At 40.1% G+C, this 22,050-nt stretch overlaps 1 protein-coding gene across 1 annotated transcript in view; it reads right to left on the reverse strand.

The window, feature by feature from the left end:
- The window catches only part of SH3RF3 (SH3 domain containing ring finger 3), a 97,759-nt gene that overhangs the window by 65,788 nt on the left and 9,921 nt on the right, over positions 1 to 22,050 (reverse strand). The window contains exon 4 of the mRNA XM_085320838.1: positions 20,899 to 20,994. Within this exon, the coding sequence (XP_085176964.1) occupies positions 20,899 to 20,994 (96 nt within the window). The remainder of the gene's footprint in view (positions 1 to 20,898; positions 20,995 to 22,050) is intronic.

Here is a 22,050-nt window from a genome sequence, read left to right on the forward strand (position 1 = left end):
AAAAGAAAAAAAGAAGCGTTGCTACTCCAAGCTAAGCCAATTTAGAAACATAATACAATATGTGAAAAGGGAAAAGAGAGGAAAGGGAAAGATAACAATAACAGAAGTGTGAAGTTAAACAAATGTTGAATAGCTTTTATGGCTTCAAATCACTGCCACCATGCTGTAAATATAAATAAGAAATAGATATTGTCAGCCTTTTGTCAGTCTTCCTAAATTCAAAAATACTTTGATCTCCACAAGGGYACACTTCCGAGTAAAAGGCAATAAACATGCTAAGGCCTAGGACATAAATATTGACTTGCAGGATGCTTCATTCAGTGACAGCTTCCACCCAGTCAACCGAGAGCCTCCAAATGATGATGCCCCACTGCTGTCGGAGCTGCTGGGCGTCCTGCTCCCAGTCAATTAGCAGGCCATTTTCCTAGCTGCACTCTCCGAGACGAGCCCACGCTTACAGCCGGCGTAGTGCACTGCACCTGCCAGTCTTTGCCAGTAACAGCTGATTCCATTTCAGATTCTTCAAGAATGTCCATTATTTCCCACTTCATCATGCTCTAAATTGGTACAACCTAATATTTGCCAGAAGGCTCCAAGTTGCAAGGAAACCAGATGGTTCCCTTCCCCTAAGTAGGTGTTATGGCTCTGCTTACCCAATTGATGGAGATAGTCTAGCAGAATTACTTGAAATGTTAAGGAGAAAAGAAGRAGGACATCAAATATGTATGATTCTTTTCTACCAACAGGGTGAGGAAATACTTTGTTAGTCACTATTAATCAGGATAACAATATGTTTTTAACCCTTTTATACAAGAATATATAAAGGGTCAAAACCAGAATTTTGAACTCCCTGGTTTTACAGCAATRCTCCATATAGAGAGAGAAGTGTTCCAGCTCCTAATATCAAAACTCTGATTCCTCTTGTAAGAATTAGATTATAAATCCCACTGGCTGGAATCCAATTTACCACTGAATCTATTCCTTTTAAAACAATATTTACCTTTTTTTGTTCAAAGCAAAACCTAGTTAAAAGGGTCAGTAAGAGAGCTAGCATCTAACATGGAGTGATAAAAAATAGCCTTGTATTGATATAAACAACATCATTCTCAATATCAGTAGAAGATTTGAAACAAAAAGAAAATCACTTCCAAAAACAGTCAAGCTAATTAATGAACTTCTGGGACTGTCAAAGCCTTCCTGAAATACTAGCAAAAAAGTATTTTGGTCTGGCAAGATAAAAAATGCTTTGTAGCTTTGCTATTTWATTTTTGCACTGAACTCTTGTTTTTGAACAACTTTGCCCATGGATGCTGGAAAGTACTTCCCAAATAGGGTATGAATAGTATAGAAAAGGTTCTGCTTTCTACCTAGCAAAAGCAAATAGTGCTATCTTTTCATAAAGAACTTTCAGAAGTCTTTATGAACACGATTTTAAACATGATTGCATTTTTTTTTTAATTTTAAACTCTGAGTATGTATACAAAGCACTGCTTTCTGGTGTCTGTCTTCTGATCATCCAGATTTGGTTTCAGAGGAGAAGCATAATGTAAAGGTCTGATCCACAGCCAGTCTCAAGAGCTGGACATTTCTGAAAGACTGTGTCTCCTGCAACAACCCCCTAATACAAGAATTCARCTTTGATCCTTCCTTTAAAAAAAACCTGTGCTTGAAATTTTGGTCCTGCAAGTCCCAAATAGTAAAATACCCTTGCGGTTGCAGTGGGACTGATTTTACCCCAGATCTATTTTATAATGATGAGAAGTCCTGGAAAACTCAGTATATACAATGCAGAGGGATCCAGAGCCTGGATTTGGATGCCAAACCAGTCAGACAATCCCAGCAGTCCTGCAATCTTGGGTCTGGGGATATGAAATCCTGCAAGCCTAAGCCTTAAATTAGGTGAGGGACAGTGCTGTGTAAGGGATGTGATGAAACACTGAAGTAAAACTGTTCACAGGCTCTCAGTGAATATTGAGTGTGGGTACTGCATGCTAAGATAAGGATGTACCAGCCTCAGTTTATAGAGTTATTGTGCCTGTTTCTTACACAGGTATTCCCCAGCTCTTAGGAACTGTACTTGAAACAGCTTCAGTTCATTTAATTTTGTGTGTGAAGGAGGATGCGTTTGGAATATGCCTTTGTACTCAGCCTTGTTCACCTCCAAACAACCTTTTYCCTCAAAGGGAGCAGTAATCAAGCTCCGTTCATTAAAAATTTGCTGACCTTGATCCGAGAGCCACACAGCTCTCCCAGCCACAATACAAGCTGTCATGAGTTTGGCCACCAGCCAACCAGTCCATACAATATGAACTAAGTGAGAGGGTTTTTTCCCCCCCTTCTTCTGGCTTTTAGATACAACTCTTTGAGATAGTCTATGTGAGACTTTACCATATGAGCAACAAAGGTACAGGCATTAAGCTACCTCACTCAGGACTTCTCCACTGCCAAAATTATTGTTTTATTAGTCTCTAGATAAGCCTCACTTTTCTGCAGAATGCATTATGATGGCTTTCTTCCTCCCTCCCTCCCTCTCTGTTGCATATCCTCACACACAACTTTTTTCTTAATGTGCCTGAACCAGAAAAGATCACAATATATGTTCAGTTATACCAGCAAAAACATGACATTGACAACATAACTTATTTTCTTTGGGAAACCAATATACATCCGTAATGGCAAATTCACTATTTTACTAATAGAAACTGCATCTCCCCTGACAAATGTGCCAGTGTGTTTATATTAATCAGCGGTACTGGCAAAATTATTCTAGTGTCATTTAGACCTCCAAGGGACACCCTGATGCACAGTGGTCACCAGAGCAGCTCCTGGGTTGTTGCATTTTGCTAATGGCACTGTCTTCTGTAAGACAGAATACATTAGGTCTTATTCTGCTACTGAGTACTCCTATATTTCTAGTCATTTATGTCTGGGTGATGGATTCATTTTTGATTGATATCTGACCTAATGACAGACCCTCACTCTGTTTCTGATTTAGCAACATACTTCAGCACATACTTACTAAAATGCACAGACCAAAGTGCCACTAATGGGACTAAAATGCCATTCTTTTCAGAATAAAGAAGGATTGCTTAAATTCTCAGTGTTAAGCACATGCTTAAATAACTTTTTGTTAACCTGGAGCCAGTTTGAATCAGAAAGTACAATTTATTAAGGATTTCAGGAAAAAAATGCTTCATTTGGTCTGTAAGCTTTATTAGGAAGAAATACCTAAGTGATGCACAGTTCAAATACAGGTGCAAACTCAGATGTTACCTCAGGCCCCTTTGAAAAGAAAATGGTTAAAAAAATCCCACAAATACATGTATACCTAGTAAAAAAGGATAAAATGTCCAGAAAAAAAAAATCTTGGTCAAGGTCTAAAGGAGGCACCACTAAGCAGAGTAAAAAGAAAAAAAAATATATAAAACTTCTTCAAAATGCCCCTTTGAAAAGACTGATAATATTTTCACCCAGAAAGTGCTAATTTTTATACTTTACAGTTCATAAATATTGAGAAGATAATGCACATCCCTATGTTATGCMTTGCAGAAACTTTGGTAATTTGGAGTTGTGTAGCTGATTTTGTGACTCAGATAAACAGTTTGAATTTATTACAGTGATTTAGTTCAGAGTAGGTACTTTCAGAAAATACTATTTGCTTATTCCCCCCCCCCAAAAAAAAATTGGCTTCACTAGGATTATAACTTATGCTCTGAAGCACAGTGAGGTTATTAAATAAGCAAGGGCGATACTGCACAGGCGTCTCTGTGCCTGCTAGGTTCCTGAGAAGCCTGCATCTCTGAAAGCGTTCTCAAAATTCTCACCCCCCAAAAMTATCATTTCAAGCTTTTCTTTATCGTTATCCATAGCTGCAAAYGCAGGGTACAACTCTTCTTCTACTGAAGCCAAATAGCAAAAATGTCCTTTGACTCAAATGGCATTAGGAGAAAGTAAATAACACTTTTTGTAGTATTTTAAATGTTCATTGGATAAGTTAGTACAATCCATGCACAGCAGTTCCAAAAGCTTACTAATGGGATATTAACAGATAAAGCTGTGCCAAAGGCTCTTCAACCAAATCATTGCAAATGCATCTATAATTTTCATCTCTTATATGTTTTGCAAATGCTGCATAAAAAGTATTTGGAGAAAGTCTCCAAAGTTCTCCATGAAGAGTTTAAATGCCCTGGGCGGAAGTTACAAAATCTCATCTCAAGTATTCATTTATGCACCATCTTTTAACAAAGAATCATTAGTAAGGCACAATTTAAAATAAATTGTTGTAATTAAAATACAGCTTTATTTAATGTTTTTGTGTTAATCTTTGTAACAATTCACTACCGCCTTTTTAAGTTTATTGCCAGGAAAGGACAAGCAAATACGGACCAGATTTTCTGCAAGCTGTTTATCCACCATAGAAGACAGATTTCTGAAACCCCATACTTTGACTGAGAACAGAATTATTCCATGCATCCAGAAAAAAAAATATACACACATATATATATATACATACACACACACACACACACACACACACACACACACACATATAAATGCACTTGCTTGGACACATTCACACAGAACGATAGCTGCAAAAAAATATATTTTTTAGGACATATCTCAAGCTCAAAGCGCCCAGTTCCTCTACTCATTGCTGAGGTGCATGTCTCACTATCTTTTCCAAAAGCTTGATAAACATGTTAGCATGTTCTCAGAGAAAGAAGAGAAGTCCCTAAACACAYAACCATCTAACAGATAGCTTTCCTAATAAGGGTCGTGTACATACACAATTATATATAGTCTGAAAAAAAGCAAGCCAATCATTTTTGTCTACAGCATGGTTTCTTGAAATGTAGAATTGTTTAGTAATCTCTTTCCCTGTCTTACAAGGTCTTTCTCATTTAACAGCAGTGTCACTTCTAACACACAGAGAGGCCGAAGGAATGCAACATATTAGAACAGCATGTGCTTGGACGAGTGTGTCATCATGATCTTGCAGAATGAAAATAAATGATGCGTGCAGCAGAAGTAAACACTAAGCCTTGGGTGGTGAATGGGGAATGTTTTTTTCCTTTTCCTTTTTTCCAAACAATCTTAAGATGGAAATGGTTCCCAGGGATATAGAACAAACACATGGCTCCGTGAATCCCAGAAAATGTACAATCTGCTGCAAAGTCTGCTCAGGAGCAAAGCATAACTAGTAGACTTATGGAAAGTAACTTCCAAATTGCTGAGTACGCACATACAAATAAATGCAATGACATTAAAAATAGAAGAACTCACTGAAAAAAAGGTATGTTTCTACACTCCCCACCACCCCCTGAAACAACTCCAGCTATCTAGCCTTCAGCTCTGAGTATGAAGACTACCTTACCTTGATCTGTCATCTCTGAATCTCAGATCTGTTATGAGTCTTCAGTGTGCCTAAGGATTTCCTTCTCTTTTCTTCCTATCTGTCCTCTATGGACATCTTTTATTTTATTTTATTTTTTTCATAATGAGATGCTCATGACTGCACCAAAGCTCCTTTGAAACCAAGAAAAGTAACTGAATACAGCTCTACTCAACATCAGAAAGAGTGGGAGAATCTAGTCTATTTTTGCTTATAAATTATTCCAAAAGCTAAATTAAAAAAAGTGCAGTCATGAATTCATGGGTTTGATCCTAATTCCTTTGAAGTCAATGGCAAAACTCTAGCTGCCTTCAATGATGGAAGGATTAGGGCCCATCTGGCACCAATTTTAGTACCAGGAGAGTCTCTGTTAAAGCCAGTCAGGAGTTTACTGACAACTGGATTTTCCATCAAAAAATGCCAGTTCATCAAAATTGAAATCCATCCCTGGAATTTGCTAGTTTTGACAAGACATCCATCAGAGAACTGTTTCTCAAATCACAGCTCAGCTAAGAAACACAGCAACAACCCAGGATACAATGATTCAGGAATTCACATGGGTACCTGGGCTCCAAGTTCAAAGTTCCTGCTCTCTGTAATGGCAACTGGAGACCTGAAACATGTCTGCCACTTTCCTAGAAGAAAACTATCATGCCTCCAGCTATGCTGAGTCTCACTCACTCTTTCTCTTGTTAAATGGAAATATTTTGCAATGACACTATTTGAGGAATACTGTGGTAACTGTTGAAATCTCCAGAATGTCCAGAAAACAAGAAACCCTCTTTTAATTGACCTCAAGTGTCTAGTAACTTGCGGTGCCAGTTTTGCATAGTAGTTTTAAGTTTTCTAGCCTACGTGCTCAGAGGTATGATCAAAATAATGCGTGGCTGCTGAGCCACAGGAACAGTCATCATTGCACTGAGTCTGCCCCAAATACAAAGAATTGCAACAGTTCGTATCTCTCTCTCTCTCTCTGGCTACAGACTCTCATGTGTACTATGACCAAAGATGTTGGTGTTGGCAGAAGAACCTCATACACGATAACAGCCTAGACAGTAGGCAAGACAAACTCAAGAGTGCTCTGAGAAACAGTTCAGATGAGTCCCTGCACTGTTCTGAGGCCTGGTAGCTGTATGATTGCTGCCAGTTACTGCAAGGAAGGGAAGCCCTCTAAAGTAGCTTTGTGCTGATATCCAGAAACCCTTAACTTGCAGAAACTTTAACTTGGAGCCATTTGGATCTTGAAACCTAGAACAGACACTGCAGTTCCTGGAGCAGAGCTGTGCACATTGCAAGTGAGCAAATACCACCAACGACGGCACAAGATCTCTTCAGAGTCAACGAAGCCATCAGAATTGGAGTATTAAAGCAAATGACTCCCAAGCTAAGGCATGCGCCCCAAATAATTATCAATGGGCTTGTGAACCAGGCAATACTACACTCATACTGCTGTGAGAACCCTTGTCTTCTTCCCAGCAGCACTGGCCTCAAGTTACMAGGCTGTATATAAGCCACAGGCTACCATACACTACATTGTGGCCTTTGTGTTCATTCTCTGAGATTTGTTCTTGGAAAACAAGACTGTAGTTATAATGTTTAGGGTTATGTGAAGGAAGCAACAATATCATAATTTCTTTTCTTAAGGAAAGCACTTGCTTCAAGCTTATACTGATAAAGGATGAAAGAAGCATTAAAAATACATATGCTGAAGACCTTTCTGAATTTGACTACAAGAGTGTCCTGGTGGACAATGAGAAAAAGGCTTACGTATACCCCACATCATGCAATGTTACCTACATAAAGCATAAAGCTGGATAAACCTGAGAAGTTCTTGGAACTGCAATGCAAGAAGCACACAGGAAAGCCAAAGTCATTTTTCTAGCACTGCAAGACTTCATCTATATTTGAGCAAGCAAGGAGTCGAGGTGATTTACAACTTTGTGTAGAATAAAAAATCTCATGCAACTGAGGAAAATTAAGTTTTACCTGCTGCAACTGAAAATTACCTGTGGGGAGTTACACACAAGTAAATGTACTGCTGTCTCTATCGCTGATAAAACAGTGAAATGAAGGATGAAAGCAAGTGCCAGGAAAATGATTTGATTCAATTGTTTGTAAAGGGAACTTCAAGCAGACATCGGCACTAAAAGGTTGTGATAAACAGTCCCTTGGCCTGTGTGCACTATATGTAGGGAAGAGCCATTTTTGAGGACAGACTGTTCTGGCTCCTGCTTCCCAGATACAAGACAGCAAAGGAATGCTGGACGTGTTACAGGGCTATTTGCAATAGAGTGATGTCCCATGGGACTGTATAGTTAGATATAGCGTGCAGGGAGCTCAGGCTACAGTCGGCTACAGAACAGGGTTGCTTGCGGTGAAGAGTTGCCCCATCAGTTCTGGGTTCGCACTGCGTGCTTCACTGAGAGCAAGGAGCATTAAAGGATCTGAGCCACCAGCTGAGCAGAGTTATGAAAGCTGCCACACCATCAGAGTGTGTCTGGCTTCAGATTTTTTATTTGCTAATCTCAGTGAAAAAAATGGTTCAGGACATGACGTGCTGCTGTTTCAAATGAGAGTTTGATAACTCCCTGGAGGGACAGTACTGAAATGTTTCTGTGAAACGGGAGATGAACTATGTGCAAATGGCCACAAACCAGGATACGGTGACCTTCTGTGTGACAGGGAGATAGGACTTGCCTATGCAGATGGCATTTAAAAAGATTTTTTTCTGAGAGAGGCAGAAGTTATCAGCCTGCATTTGTGTCTCATAGTTATCCTATCCTGCTATTAAGCTGTAAGCTCTGCTTGAAATTATTTGTGCATTTAAAGTGCCTCCTTCCCACGTAGCTGTGCTGATGCCTGGTAATATACAGCACAGCTCTCTCTCAGTGAGAGCACTAATTTGCATCTTTCTCTTCCCTGCATTTTCCAAACAATTTTTACACAAAAACTTTGTCTTACCTTGGAGACCTTTATGCTTCCACTGTATTTGGTAAAAAGTGAGAAATAGACTGGAAAGGTATTAGGAAGGACTGGCTGTTAGACATGGCATAATCATGTATATCTCAGTGGTTTAGAAAGCCTGAGAAGGCTCTGAAAGCTGGTCTGTAAGTCAAGAAAATGTGTTTCTTACACATCTTACACGATGATGTAATCAGGTTCACAGTCCTCTCCCATCATTTTCTGGAAGAAAAATCTGATGAGGCTGAACTATGTTGCATTCCCTCAACTCTGCAAATTCTTGACTGAGAATGGCAGCATGCAGTCTCCCGTTCACAGTTATCACTGACTAACCCTTAACTAGAGGAACCATTTGCAGCCTCCTTTGGAGAATCGGAGATGTTAACATATGATTGGGTACAAGGCTGAGGTCAGAGTCAAATATCTCTCAACTGACTTGTCAGCAGCTGCAGTCAAGAAGTTCACTGAACTCTTTGGCTTTGAAACTAGAAAATGCTTTTTGTTCTACTTCCTGATATTGATTTCTGGTTTCGTGTAGAGGACACGTACCAAGCTCTGTTGAGTCACGCAGTGAAACTGCTACTACCTTTCCCTCTTGTATATGTATCAAAAGCTGGATTCATGCYCTGGTTTCTATCAGAGTGTGCTCTGCCATGGATGTCGCTGTCAGATAGGAGACGTGCCATTTCCTCGGCACCAGTGAGCTTTGAGCCGATCTGTCAGGGTGCTCAGGCACATGTGTCACATTACTGCAAAAAAGCATGATGATTGTTGGCATTAGTCATTTTTACGACATCCATATGCAAATGCTGTTTATGTTAGCATGCTACAACTGGAAGGAATTTGGAAAACCACTGTTCTAGGCCATGCTGTTTGAGTTCTGAAATGGCAAAATTAATGGACTAACAAAAATTCTGCATGGTAGGAAATCTTTCTGAAAGTGCAGAATACTGGTTTGGGAGAGGAAGAGTCTTCTGTTTGTAGAATTACTCAAGCTCAAATATTTTCCTAACACATTTCTTTTTGAAAATGGACTGCCTTGGATTGCACCTATAGTCTCTCAGCAGAGAGACAACTTGTCCCAAGGGAACTGAATTTCATAATTTCCGTTTGCAAACTGTGACCACATCATGTGATGCAGTCACACAGAGACATTTGTTAAAAATACTTTTATTATTTTTGTCATTAAATGCTGAAGAACTCCCACCATGCATCAGAACCCTATTGTGYGAAACATTATAAAAACATTGTGCAAAAAGACAGCTCTTGCCCCAAAGAAATTACAATTTAAAATGAAGACAAGAGATAATATATAGATAAAGTATAAAATRAGACAGTCTTGTCAGCCAGATGGACAGAGAACTTGGCACACCAGGAGTCTTCTGTAGGCACTAAGGCAAAGAACAATTTTAGAGGGGTCTGGAGGAGCAATGCTGATGCAGTCGTGCAGATATTTTTGAAACATTCTTCACAACACTGAGGAGCACCGTGGAAAAAAATATGAATTTCAAAATCTGAGAAAAGTGACTGGCATTGCTGGCTGATCAAAGTCAGGAATTGATCTTTCAATAGTAAATAAAAGATTGTAGGTAGAGTAAGAAACAAGTAAACAAAGATCTGCAAATAAGGGCAAGTTGTGTGTGTTCAAAATGATAGAAAAAGGGCAGCCAGAGGTCTGCACAGAAGTAGCAGCAGCTGAGCACTCTGAATAAATGAGGCAGGTCTGCATTTGTTAAGGATGGAAAAAAGGATGTTGGAGTAATCTAGATACAGATGATAAGAGTTTGATCTCTGTGGATGTTCAGCAATCAGGATCTGATATGACCAAAGACTCAGTAGGAGTGTTTGTCACATGGACGAATGGAGCCAAGTGTGAGGATGTGATTCCCACTTGCAGTATCTTTATTACTTGYCATGAAAGCACACTGAACCCTCTGTAACAGATTCAGTCCCCAGGAGCCCTCTTGTGCCATCAGGGACATCTAAATAACAAAATCTGGAGGTGGCACCTGAGAAGGAGCATGGCCCTGAGCAGCTGCCAGGAGCATTCTCCTTCCTCATGCAAGATTGCTTTCTTCTAGAAAAACAGTTAAGGGAGGCAGAGCTCCCTATGCCTTTAGTTCCCTCTCTTGAGCCACAGGACAAGAGGAGAGAGAGTATCTCCAGTGTGAATGCACCACTGCCTGGATGCTCTGGTGCCTCTCCTGATTTGCCCCAMGGTTTCCAGAAAACTCCTATTACGGCAAAATTCTATTATGGAAACCTCTCTCACGAAGCTTCCTGCCAATCTGATTCAATTGTGTCTAAACAGATTGGCGGGCTTCAAAGTCAGATTTAGAGCAGGGCACTCTCTCCAGCCTTACTGAAACTGAGGCTAATATTATAAACCTTCTTTATGGAGTATCTAGTGCTGCTTTGTCATAAAATAATAGCTTAATAAAATAATAAGATAAATTGAGGGAAGACCAGGAGGAAGAGRGGATTGCTTGCACATAGCCAGTGCTCCTTACCTCACTGTTTCGATGTGGTGGCTTACAGCACAATTCACTATCACCTACAGAATATCTATGGGATGAGGGTTGCTGCCTYGGTCATGTTTTCCTGAGGTAGGTATGAGTGGCCAAATGCCCTCCTTTTCTGCTTTCTCATTTTCTGTCCCCTCTCCTGYGTCAGCACAGATGTTCACATGGCTATGCAGTAAGTGGGATGAAGGAACAGATGTGGCTGAGAACTAAAAATTAAAAGACAGCTAGAATGAGTAGCTTTCAACAGGGTGACTTCCTTGATCCATCTCAGCACACAGCCATGTGTCTGTTAGTCCTGGAACAAGAGAGGCAGCAGGAACATGTTGTCACAGATGAAGGAAAAGCAGGACAATCCCTTTGGCAGCAGCCCCTGCTTTTGTCAGATTAAAATAACTACAGTATCACACCCAAAAATAGTGCAACAGAATGTAAAAATAAACAGTGGTTGATCTAGTTTGTAAAGAAATAAAGGAAATAAAACTTGCACCAAACACAATGGAGTGAGCATTCATGAATCCTGTGCTCTCTGTGAGAAAATCTGGAAAAGATGTAAATATCCAAATTAATTCCAACTCCCTCACCCTGTTTCTCATTTATGTTTTTAATTTGCTTGTACTGATCCCTTCTCTAGTCTTGTGAACTTGGTTTTCCTGATTCTCAGCACTAACACCTAACAAAATGTTAGGGGATTTGAGACTTAATTCAAACATCTGTTTTTGGCATACATAGTGACATTTTTGGGCTAAAAATCAACTTCACATGTTATTTTTGTTGCTTGAAGAAAGCATTCAGTACACACATGTACTCCTGAGTCTCTCGTGTGTAGTATAGAGAATGCCCAACCATTCCAGGAGCTGTTGCAGTAAGAAGAAGTAAGCAAAGTTCATAGTTTCATCCTATCAAGAAGCTATTTTTCTTGGAGCTACTGTTCTTTGAAAGCTTTAAGGGTCAAGCCTGACCAAACACTGTGACTCTTCATTAAGGCAGAATAACATTATGTAACCTGTTATCTTCCGAGAACTGAGACAAGGGAGGGCTCTAACAGGCATCCTCTGGCAAATCATATTCCATCCATTTGCAGTATTATAGACACCAGCTGTCCACCCTGTCCCTCGACTGGAGGCTATCACACCCATAACAGGAATGACAGAAGGTAATGTGGGCCTTCACATCCTCCAGGTCTGTTCACATGCTGTTACTTTAATAGCAGGCCCATTTTTCTTTGGCAGTCCCTGGACTAGTCCTGCAGCTGATGTGTGGAAACATTTTGCCCTATGCTCTAAGGGTGGTGGCTGCCAGCAAAGGGGCAGAGAAGACAGCTGATCTGCCAGGGAGCATCTCCAGAAGCCCTAACGCACTCCTCCTGTGGCTGCATTTTGATTTTTGATCGACATCGTTGGAGCTTTGCAGAACTAGGAAAGCTCTCCAAGAGGAAAGCTAATTAAGACATGTAACATATACAACAACGACAACGGGAAACAAAAAGAAGAGTGTCTGCTTGAGAAATAATGAAATCCTTTAGGATATTGTTTTTAATTAACTGCTAGACAAATTCAGTATCTGTTGACATTTAACTTCTTAATATACATTCATGCATTAGCTCTAGGTGAGTGAGACAGATTTTCTTTTCAAAAGAAAAGAGATCCCAAGAATTCAGCGTGCTGAAACAATCTTTAGAAGCTGTCAGAGGTGATCAATGGCTGGAAAAGACAAAGCCTCACTCACGTGACTCCTCGAGAGAGGGACCAGATTACTGATGATGTGCTCTAGAGCTGCCTCCGGACCCTGGGGCAGTGTACACACTGAATGGGAAACGGCACAGATGCCCTCAGAAAACTGCGCTGTTACTGAACYATATCACTCCAAAATGTGATATAACCGAAGAGCATTAACTTTGAGGCAGAAACCAAAACTCAGCATAGAAATAACAGAAACAAGACGGAATGGCATGTAGGAATGAGAAACGTTTATTCGAATGTATGCACAGTTCAGAAGTGTTGGAAATAAAGGGAAGGGCAGATGAGTAGCACTGTATGCAAACAGCACAGGGGAAGTGACGGCGTATTTAAAACACAGCAGGGTCAGTGTCATGTCAGTTGGATGACAAACAGCATTTTGCAGGGGGAATGCTGCAAATCCATGARTAGAATATGGTCAGAGATCAAAATCTTGTTATCATACCAAGAACAAAAGTCAGTTCCTCTAACTTAAGTACCTAACCTGCAATTCAATTTTAGGTACCTGGTAGGCAGAGCTTCTAGGAGGAATTGGGAATGCCCAATTCAGATACCAAAATGATAATATATRCCTTTGAGAGCCCCAGGAAATGGGCTTATTTGCCAATGTTGAGTGTCTAAGTTGGCCAGACCRGAAACCTATTAATAGCCTTGCAGAATTATTTCTGTAAAATAAATCTAGGAAATTAAGATGTTACCAACAGAGGGCAGGTGGGGAAGATATTCTTGAGTGTGAGAGCTGAGCAATTTCTAGTTCAACAGTCTCTGAAAAAAAAAGAGGTGCTAATAGTTTGAATGTGCTTTTGATTGATAGAAAAATTGATTAGAATGTAGAAATCTGAATTGAACTTAATTATGAGCTCATTTATTTGAGAGTAAATATGAGGACAAGCAAGAAAAGACCTGTAACTATGACTGTCAACTTCAGAAAGGCATTTTTTGCAGCCTATGTCTACATTTATGTGCTGCTTCATACTGTAGCTCACCACAGGTGTCATGATTGGGCTGGAGAACTACTCAAATGTGACACAGCTCCCACCTACCTCTGTACTCAGCTTTCCTTTCTGTGGTGTCTATATGAGACAAATTTGGGACATAGTGAAACATGCTCCCAGATAYGGACACGAGAAAGCAATCCTGCATCCACTTGTACAGCTGTAGCCTAAGGGGAGTGATTATAAAAGGTCTATGGAGCTGAGGAGCTAAGCTATTCTAACTCAGAGGGAGCCTGGAATTTGTCTAACTCAAAAGCTGAMAACACCAGGTGTATCCTGAAGATAGAGGAAAATCTCATAGAAACTGTAGGAATAATCACCTCGAAAAGGATATTAGAAATTAACAGAGAACTTAAGAGGAATGGAAAGAAGGATGGATCAGCAAGGAAACTTGTGACTTAAAGGTTAAAAAAGAATAAAAAAGAGAAAAAAGAATTGCCCAGAGTCATACTGATTTACATTTTACATAAAATATTGTGTTCTTTATTTACATAACCAAACGGAGAAAGAAAAAACTGAGCCATTATGCAGGTGGGACAGAGATTAAAAATAATGTATATATTACTCCTAAACTAGTGACAATGGTACACCTGGAGGAAGTTTCCAGTAGCAGTATGAGATGTAAATACATGAGCAATTGTGAAGATAATCCTTGACTGGGTTATGAATGGGATTATATATTACCTGATTGTCCACAAYAGTCAAAGTCTTATTATGCAGAAATGACTGCCCTGTGTCCTAATTAATAAAGAGAAATATGTATTAAAGGGTGACAGCCTGTACTAAGAACAAATATTATTACACAGAAATCCTAGATCTTTCATTTTTGCTATACCTTTCTCATGTGGAGAGCACAAGAGATTTCACTGGCAGCGCTTTCAGAACAGACCAAGGAGACTGGTACATGGTCAATATATTTATATAAGCTAGAGAGACTGAAACTGGCAAAAGCAGTGAAAAAAATGCACTGAGAAGATGAACATATTCCAGAAATGTGCAACAGACCTACAGTTTTTCCTAATGAATGGCATGACATGTGGATGTATAATCTGTTTCACCCTTCCAGCTGCTAATATTCTTAGTTCTACTGACTGCCATCAAAATTATTTAAAGTTCTTTAYGTTATTTTACTTTGCATGTGTGAGCCAAAACTTTAAATTAATGACTTTTATCCATGGATTGAYGTGAAAATACTAGTGGGGATATAAATTCCTACAGAGGCTCCTCCTGCAGCCTACAACACAACTTCTGYGTGCCCTACTTTGAATGAGGAACATGGAAAATACAGATTTTATAATGCATTCACATAGAAACCAGGTACTAAAAAGCATCACTGGAATACTCTATCACATTGTATGCAAAAGGAAAACAAGCAGCACCAACTTTATAGATACTACGAACATGCAAGAGTGAAAGTCTTAAAACAATGTAATTAAGAAATTTGAAAATGCATATCAATAACAAAGCTTTTCATTAGAAATTAGCTGAACACCTCTTAGAGCTTCCATTATTGTCAGCTTAACAAGATTYTTATTCCATTTTTATCTGACACACAAAAGGAGAGAGAGAACAGAAAAAAGATCAATTCTGGTGTTAATGGATATAATTCTTAACTCATTAGCGTTACACYCACTTACTACTGGGATAAATCTGCTCCTCTGAGATTTAGTAAGTCAGCTTTTCTAAAATCATCTACCATTTCATTCTATCCACCTTTCAAAAGCTTCCATTTTTACTAGCATTAAATGATATTAGCAAGACTAAAATGAGCCATTTTGACAGTCCTGAAAGACGGAGATTGTACTTTCTTTCTGGAAAGGACACCAAACAAACTTTACTCCAGTGACTGTCTAATGCTTCTATTTTTCTGAAGGATGTCATAAAGGAGACTCTGAAAGGTGCAGAAAATACTGCCGTAGAGACCACACATATATAAATGAAAGGTCAAACATCAAGGCTGAATTCATTTTGAGAGACCCATAGGTACCTGTCTGTCCTGCAGCTGAAAAGAGGAATCAAACAGATTTAGGAGAGAGAAAACGTAGACAAGTAGACAGGGCAACAATTATTTGTTGATATTGTTGAAAATGATCAAAACGTCTATCACAGCTAGGAACACAAACGCACTCCCTCCTGAATTCTCAAAAATATAACTGCTGTGACTGCCACTGAGCGTCAAAAAAAAAGCTTCAAAAAAAGCTAAGCTAGGAATTCACATACAGAAAAAAGCACAAAATCTGCCATGCAGACTGAATAACAGACTGTGGGTCACACCACCARGAAAACATCTAAAAAATCCTTAAGTCAAGTATTAGCCAGCTGGGCTATAGGAAAGACTTCACTCTTTTAGAACGATTTTCCAAATCTCCTTCTTAGAGTAGATAGTTATTCCAAGTCTTCARAATAAAAACACACTCACACAAACAGACACATTTAACTATTTGCCAGCTGTTAACCACAAATTCTGCTTGGAATGGGGGTCCCTGTGACACTATTTTATGCCCATGAATGGGATCCTCACAGATATGCTTGGATACCCCTGTATGGCTAAACTCTTTTAAGATAACTGGGAGATCAAGCTGTACAGCACAAAATCATTAAATGTGGTGCTCCGCAAAGCTAATTTCATCATGTAAAATCAYTATTTCCTTTAAAAACTGCATTTGGTTTTGGTTTCTACAATTTTTACCCCTTTTGGCTGAACCTCTTTTAAACACTGATTTGCAAGAAGTTTTTTTCCCCTGGGTTTCATGGAGCCTCTGGATCTACGCTGYGGGGCACTGACACCATCAAATCTGCCCATTCTCCTCCTCCCTCTTTCTCCGAGACCTCTCTTCCATCTTTTTTTTTTTTTTTTTTTCCTTTTTGACTGTGAAGAACAGAAGATCCCCTGCTTTGCTGCCCTGTGAAAAGAAACTGTAAACTCCTAATATTATTTAATCAAAGCTTTCAGTGCCCCTGCTGCAATAAAACATAGCAAAGGGCTGGCACTTCATCAATAGTAATTTGCTGACATTACAGTCACAGTAGCGCTGGACGTAATTGCCCTGCTCCACCGCTGACTCCATAAGGTTTCTTGATCTCGGTCAATACTTCCTCGTGCTGGGGCTACAGGAAGAAGCGTTGGTCTAACAACTCAGCTTTGTAATTTATACTTCCTGACCGTCTGAGCAGGATCTGTCCCTCCAGCTGGTCAGCATACTACTGCCCCCAATTTCATTCCTGCATATTTAAATTTATTTGGACACACTGTATTCTTCATTATCCCCAATTTTACACAYTAAAGCACAACACTTAACTTCCAAATAGAGCTAATAGCAGTTATTAAGAATGAAGGAGCTAACTCGAAGACTTAGAAAATAAGAGAAACTTAGGACTTTGAATTCCTTAGAGGTTCAAAGTGTTCCCAGCATGAATAGGCTCTCAGAGCACACAGATTATTAATAAGATGTTTATTGCAGGACAGAAGGCACCTTGAGAATCAATTTATGTTGTGCGTTTTCTGTAGACAAATAAAACATAAATTATCACCCCAGATGCCTTCTACTGGCGATGAAGGACAACAACGAATTAAGAAAACACTAGTATAAATTCTTACTGATGGAACATATGGCATGTGAGACTCTGTAAAAGTCACCRTTGTGAACTGCAAATATATATTACTTACACTATTGTAGCTTCTCTGAGTTTGAAACAGAGATGACCCTATAAAGACAGGAGAAAAGCTTCTCCCYAGAGAGCTCTCAGACAGAGTCTCAGATTGGGTGGCTTTGCAGGAGGCGTGCAAGTACCCTTGCTGGACAGTTAAGGGATAAGACAGAAAACATGCCACATTATACTGTATGTTATATGGCTATGTGGAGAACTGCACATAATAATACTGAGATATGCACATTCTAAAACACCACAGGGAACAAATATATTTTTATATCTTTGTCTAGCTTTTTGTGCCACTGGTCTGTAGAAACACAATCTTGCTTTAATAAAGTGGCCTTCACAGGCACGGCAGAGTCCTTTATAGAACCAGACCACTGTAAAATTCAGAAACAGAGTGGACAGCAGATGAAGGGAGCCTAAGAAGACACTGCAGCCTTTTATGTCAGCCAGCTGACAAGCCCAAGTGGTACAGGCCAGTGGAGCCCTGATTATGAATTTACTAATTGCTTGCCCTTCCTGAGAGGCCCTCAGGAACAGGTTGGGCAGCAGCAGTAGCCCTGCAGCTCATCCCTCCTTCCAACCAGGTTGTGGCTTACAAATGCAAATATTTTGTAACAGTGTATTTGCAAGAGCCTGTCTTCCAAGTGTCCATGTGGGGGGTGCGACAGAACACTTCCACAAAAATTGTCTCACCAAAGCTGGGGCAAAACAAAAATACCCTCAGTCATAGTTCTGGCATGCTCAGCTCTAGGACTCGTGAGGAAACCAGCTAGTTATTCTGAGGTCTTKAGTGCAGTAGCAAGGCTCTTGTTTGTCCCACGGGAGCAGCTGGGGATGCTAGAGCCTGCCAGCAGAGATGGACTACGGGCTGGGACTCACGCCATCCAAAGTGAATGGCTTTGGAGCTGGCTCCATTTAAAAGCCCATCCACTTTGGCTGATCAGCTCACACAAGTGAAGCACTACCAGGCAAGCTAAGCTTTGCTTGTTCTGCACATTTTGACAAGATTTTCAAAGCCACTTAATGAACTTGGACACACTCARGGAGTGTTTTTAGATTTAAGTATTATTTGTTTAATGGAATTATTTTATAAACAYTGATGCTGAGATTTTCAAAACTATTTGAGGATTTGGTGAACTGATTCCTCTTAATTTTTAATATATAGTAACATCTGAATCTGGCAATAGCGAGATACTTGCAAAACTCCAATAGTTGCATAAGCTCATTTCATAGTCAGAACAAGGCCTCCATGCACTGGGATATGGATGAAACAGGTGGYTGATGTTTTTGTTTGGAGGATTATTTCGCATTGGCTTTATAAACCATAGTACGAGTCYTCATGCCCATGTTATCCAAGTATCTCATTTGAAAAGGCCTTTAAGCTTCCTGATACAACATTTATGTAGACAAATACATGCATGTGCATATACATACAACTGTATGTGTGTACAGATATATATCTGTATTTATTTTCTACATATGAATGTATATGCACACACATATTTATATGTCCCCTTTATATGTCCTGTGTGCCTGGCTGTTTGCATCTGTTTATAAACTTCCAGCATGGCTGTTCTGACTCYGCACAGCGGTATCTCTTATTCCTCTGTGGCTGCCCAGGATGCTGGAGAACTTCAGTGTGACACATTTCCAACAGACCGTTTCTCTGAGGCTTGGAGCCCTTCATCCTAAGAGAGCAGTTGTTAAAGGGAACAGGCATCTAGGAGTGGGAGAGGGATCGCTAGGCTCTGCAGTGTGTAGACAGTGCAAGCACATATGGCCTGCAGACAAAACTGGAGTTGAGGAAAGGTGGCAGGATGTAATAGTGGCTGATGGCATAGAGGTCCCCATTTCACTTTTTCTGTAGCAATGTTCAAGACAGTCACATTGCAAAACAGGAGACAGGAAAGAAAAGGGAAAAAGCATGAGATCTTGAGAAACCCAGGTCTCCCATATAAATCGCAAGAAACTGAGAAGGTCTTATGCTTTCAGAATAGAAGAAAACTAATCATTAACTTATGTGAGGCAGCTGGTTTCCCAATAACAGCTCCTACACATTCTGGTTTTAATATTAYTGTTCTTGTCAACTGTGGGAATGCAATATATATATGTAATGACAGTTTATTCCAAATTGGTCATTGTTGGAGTTAAYAATTAGGCAGTCAAGCACTAATTATCTCTATTTTTTTCTCAAATCATTAACTAAGAAATTTAGAGAAGTAATTTTGGAGGAACGTGTTAAAGCTGCACACAGTAGGATGGGATCTGCTGGGCACACAAGAGACTTCATTCTGAAGAGTTACACCAGCATAAGTCTCAGAGCAGAACACAACAGCAGGATCAGGCCAATAYTGTTGCACAGGAACTCTGAATATCAGATGCACAGTGGCAGCATGCTGCACTTGGAAAAAAAATGCTCATATGTGTGGTGCTCAGTAGTTCTTCCTACCACTGGTTCATCCCCAGAAGAGGCAAGCTCAATGAAGGCATTATCTGGAGCTCAGAGAGCAGAAAAACTCCGATAAGGCCATCACGAATGCACATTCATGTAGTGGTCACTGGAGCTCTTCTGAGCAGGGACCGTCTGGCTGGGCGTGGGCAGAAGGATGTACAGGAGCGGAAACACTGTGGCAAAATGGGACAGCTCAGAGGACATGAGACCTAAGTGTTTACTCTGAAATAAATGTTTCACATGAAAATGACTTAAGRAAAGTGCTCAGAACAGGGACACTCTCCAGGACTTCAAACGTAACTGAACTGTGGAAGACATACAGCTAAAATAATACTGCAGATCCAATATAAAAGCAAAACAAAGATTCTGACCTCATGCAACACTCAAAAGCCAGACAGATGAGAGCCATCATCAATAGGGAAAGGCCCAGAGAGCCTCTCCTCCTATCTGGAAGCCCAGGTGAAAAGGTTGTCCTTATAAGCCAGTCATTGCCTTCCCCTAGGGAGGCACTAGGTGTGMACACTAGGTGTGCTTGGGCCAGAGCACACACTGAGCAAAGTCAAAGGGGTTCTATGGGAATCAGCAGAAATATGCTGAGCTACAGGAAATGAGAATCTGGCCTAAGGGTAAGAGATTTGGGTACAGGAGCTGAGCTGTTAGGGTTCCCACTGAGTCAGTGGACAGTTGTAATGGCCCCTCTGAAGAGCTGTGCTTTGCAAGCACAACTGAGCCAGCCCCAGTGCTCCTCACGTGCTCTCTGACACCAACTGGGATAGCAAAGTCTTTGCCAAGAATGCAAAGAATGGGAAATGCCATGGCCAAGGGAATGCAGGGTGATACAGAAGGCTGTTGTCAACACAATTCTCTTCTAAGGTGAGTGAAAAATGAAGCTGCACAGTGAAATCCACTGTTGTGACCATCCTCCCCTGTTTTCCAAATGTATTGTGGAGATTACACAAAAAACAGTCTAGATGGTTCATGGTACATATTTTCGCTGGCTGCTTCATTGACCAAGATAAGARTATAGTCACAGCATGTCTTAGAGCAGGACACACAATTTTCCTTTTTCAGTTATTCCAGTATAATGTCTTCTCATTTAAGACCTCCAAGGTTATCCTACTCCTGTGGGTGCTGAAATAAACATAGGAGGCCAAGCATACACAACCTCTCATGCACTTACCTCAACATAGAGGATAGGGAAAATACCAATCTTGTCTCCCAGCATTCCTTCTGCCCAGTTATCATCTACCCTCCTGATGACAGTCAAAATTTCATCCTAAAATCGAAACAAACAAAATACATAATCATTTTTTTCTRTAGTGAGATGCCAGTTTTTACAATTATCCACATGACAGCTTAAGAAGAGGAACAAAGAAGACTACAGATCATATAAAAACGCTCCCTGAATCTTAAGCCAGCAGTGCCCCAAGCCTGTCCTCCAAAGCGCATTAAAGCAATTTACAGACAGCTGCAGTTCATGCTGCCTGCCTGCAGCTCCAAAGGCCTGGGCAAAGCAGGTGGGAATAGGTAACTCCTGTTTTCACTAGAGGGACAGGAAGAATATTGGGACCAGGAGGTAGTCTTTAACCCAAAGGAGAAAACTCTTTAGCATAAACCAGCTCCTGTGGTGTTTTATGCGAAAGAGTCTATCCCAGTGCTTGTCTGCTCCAGAAGAAAATTCAAAGGGAAGTCCCAGCAGAGAAAGGTAGATGTCTCATGAAATGTAAGGTATAGCACAAAGTGCCTAGCCACTAGCCAACTGCTGACACATTGCATTTCCTTTTTTTTTTTTTAAAAAAAAAAAGAGGTGAAAGAGCAAAACATGTAAAAATGAAAGAATAATATAATGAAAAATAACTTGCATTCAGCTGTTATATCTGCTTCAGTTTAGATAAAAGTTAGTTTTGCAAAACCAACAGCATTTTAATATAACAGTTAATCTAAGCAATACTACAAAAATCTTAGATAAAGATGCCCTTTTTGCTATTATAAGAATGAGATTAAGAAAACTATAAACAAACAAGTTTCGTGCTGTTCAAAGATTCTCTTGAAGTTAAAACCCAAAACTCACCAATGAGTAGAAAAGCTCACACAACTTGAAACACCCCTGAGCTCAAACTCATCTGAGCTGCTGAACTCACCAACTGATTTGTGCTATTATCTGTGTGCTTGGGTTTGTCATAATAAATTAGGACTTGAAGGAATACCAGTTGTTATGAATACTGCTGAAGAAAACCGTCTCTCCAATGTACTATTTGGCCTACTAAGACCTTATGAAGTGTTTCCTATGACTAGTAGAAAGCAGTGGGCTGAAAGAAGTTGTAAATTTAAG

The sequence above is a fragment of the Rhea americana genome, unplaced genomic scaffold, assembly GCF_003343005.1.
Source record: "Rhea americana isolate MKP2758 unplaced genomic scaffold, rheAme1 scaffold_66, whole genome shotgun sequence".
NCBI classification, from domain to species: Eukaryota; Metazoa; Chordata; class Aves; order Rheiformes; family Rheidae; genus Rhea; species Rhea americana.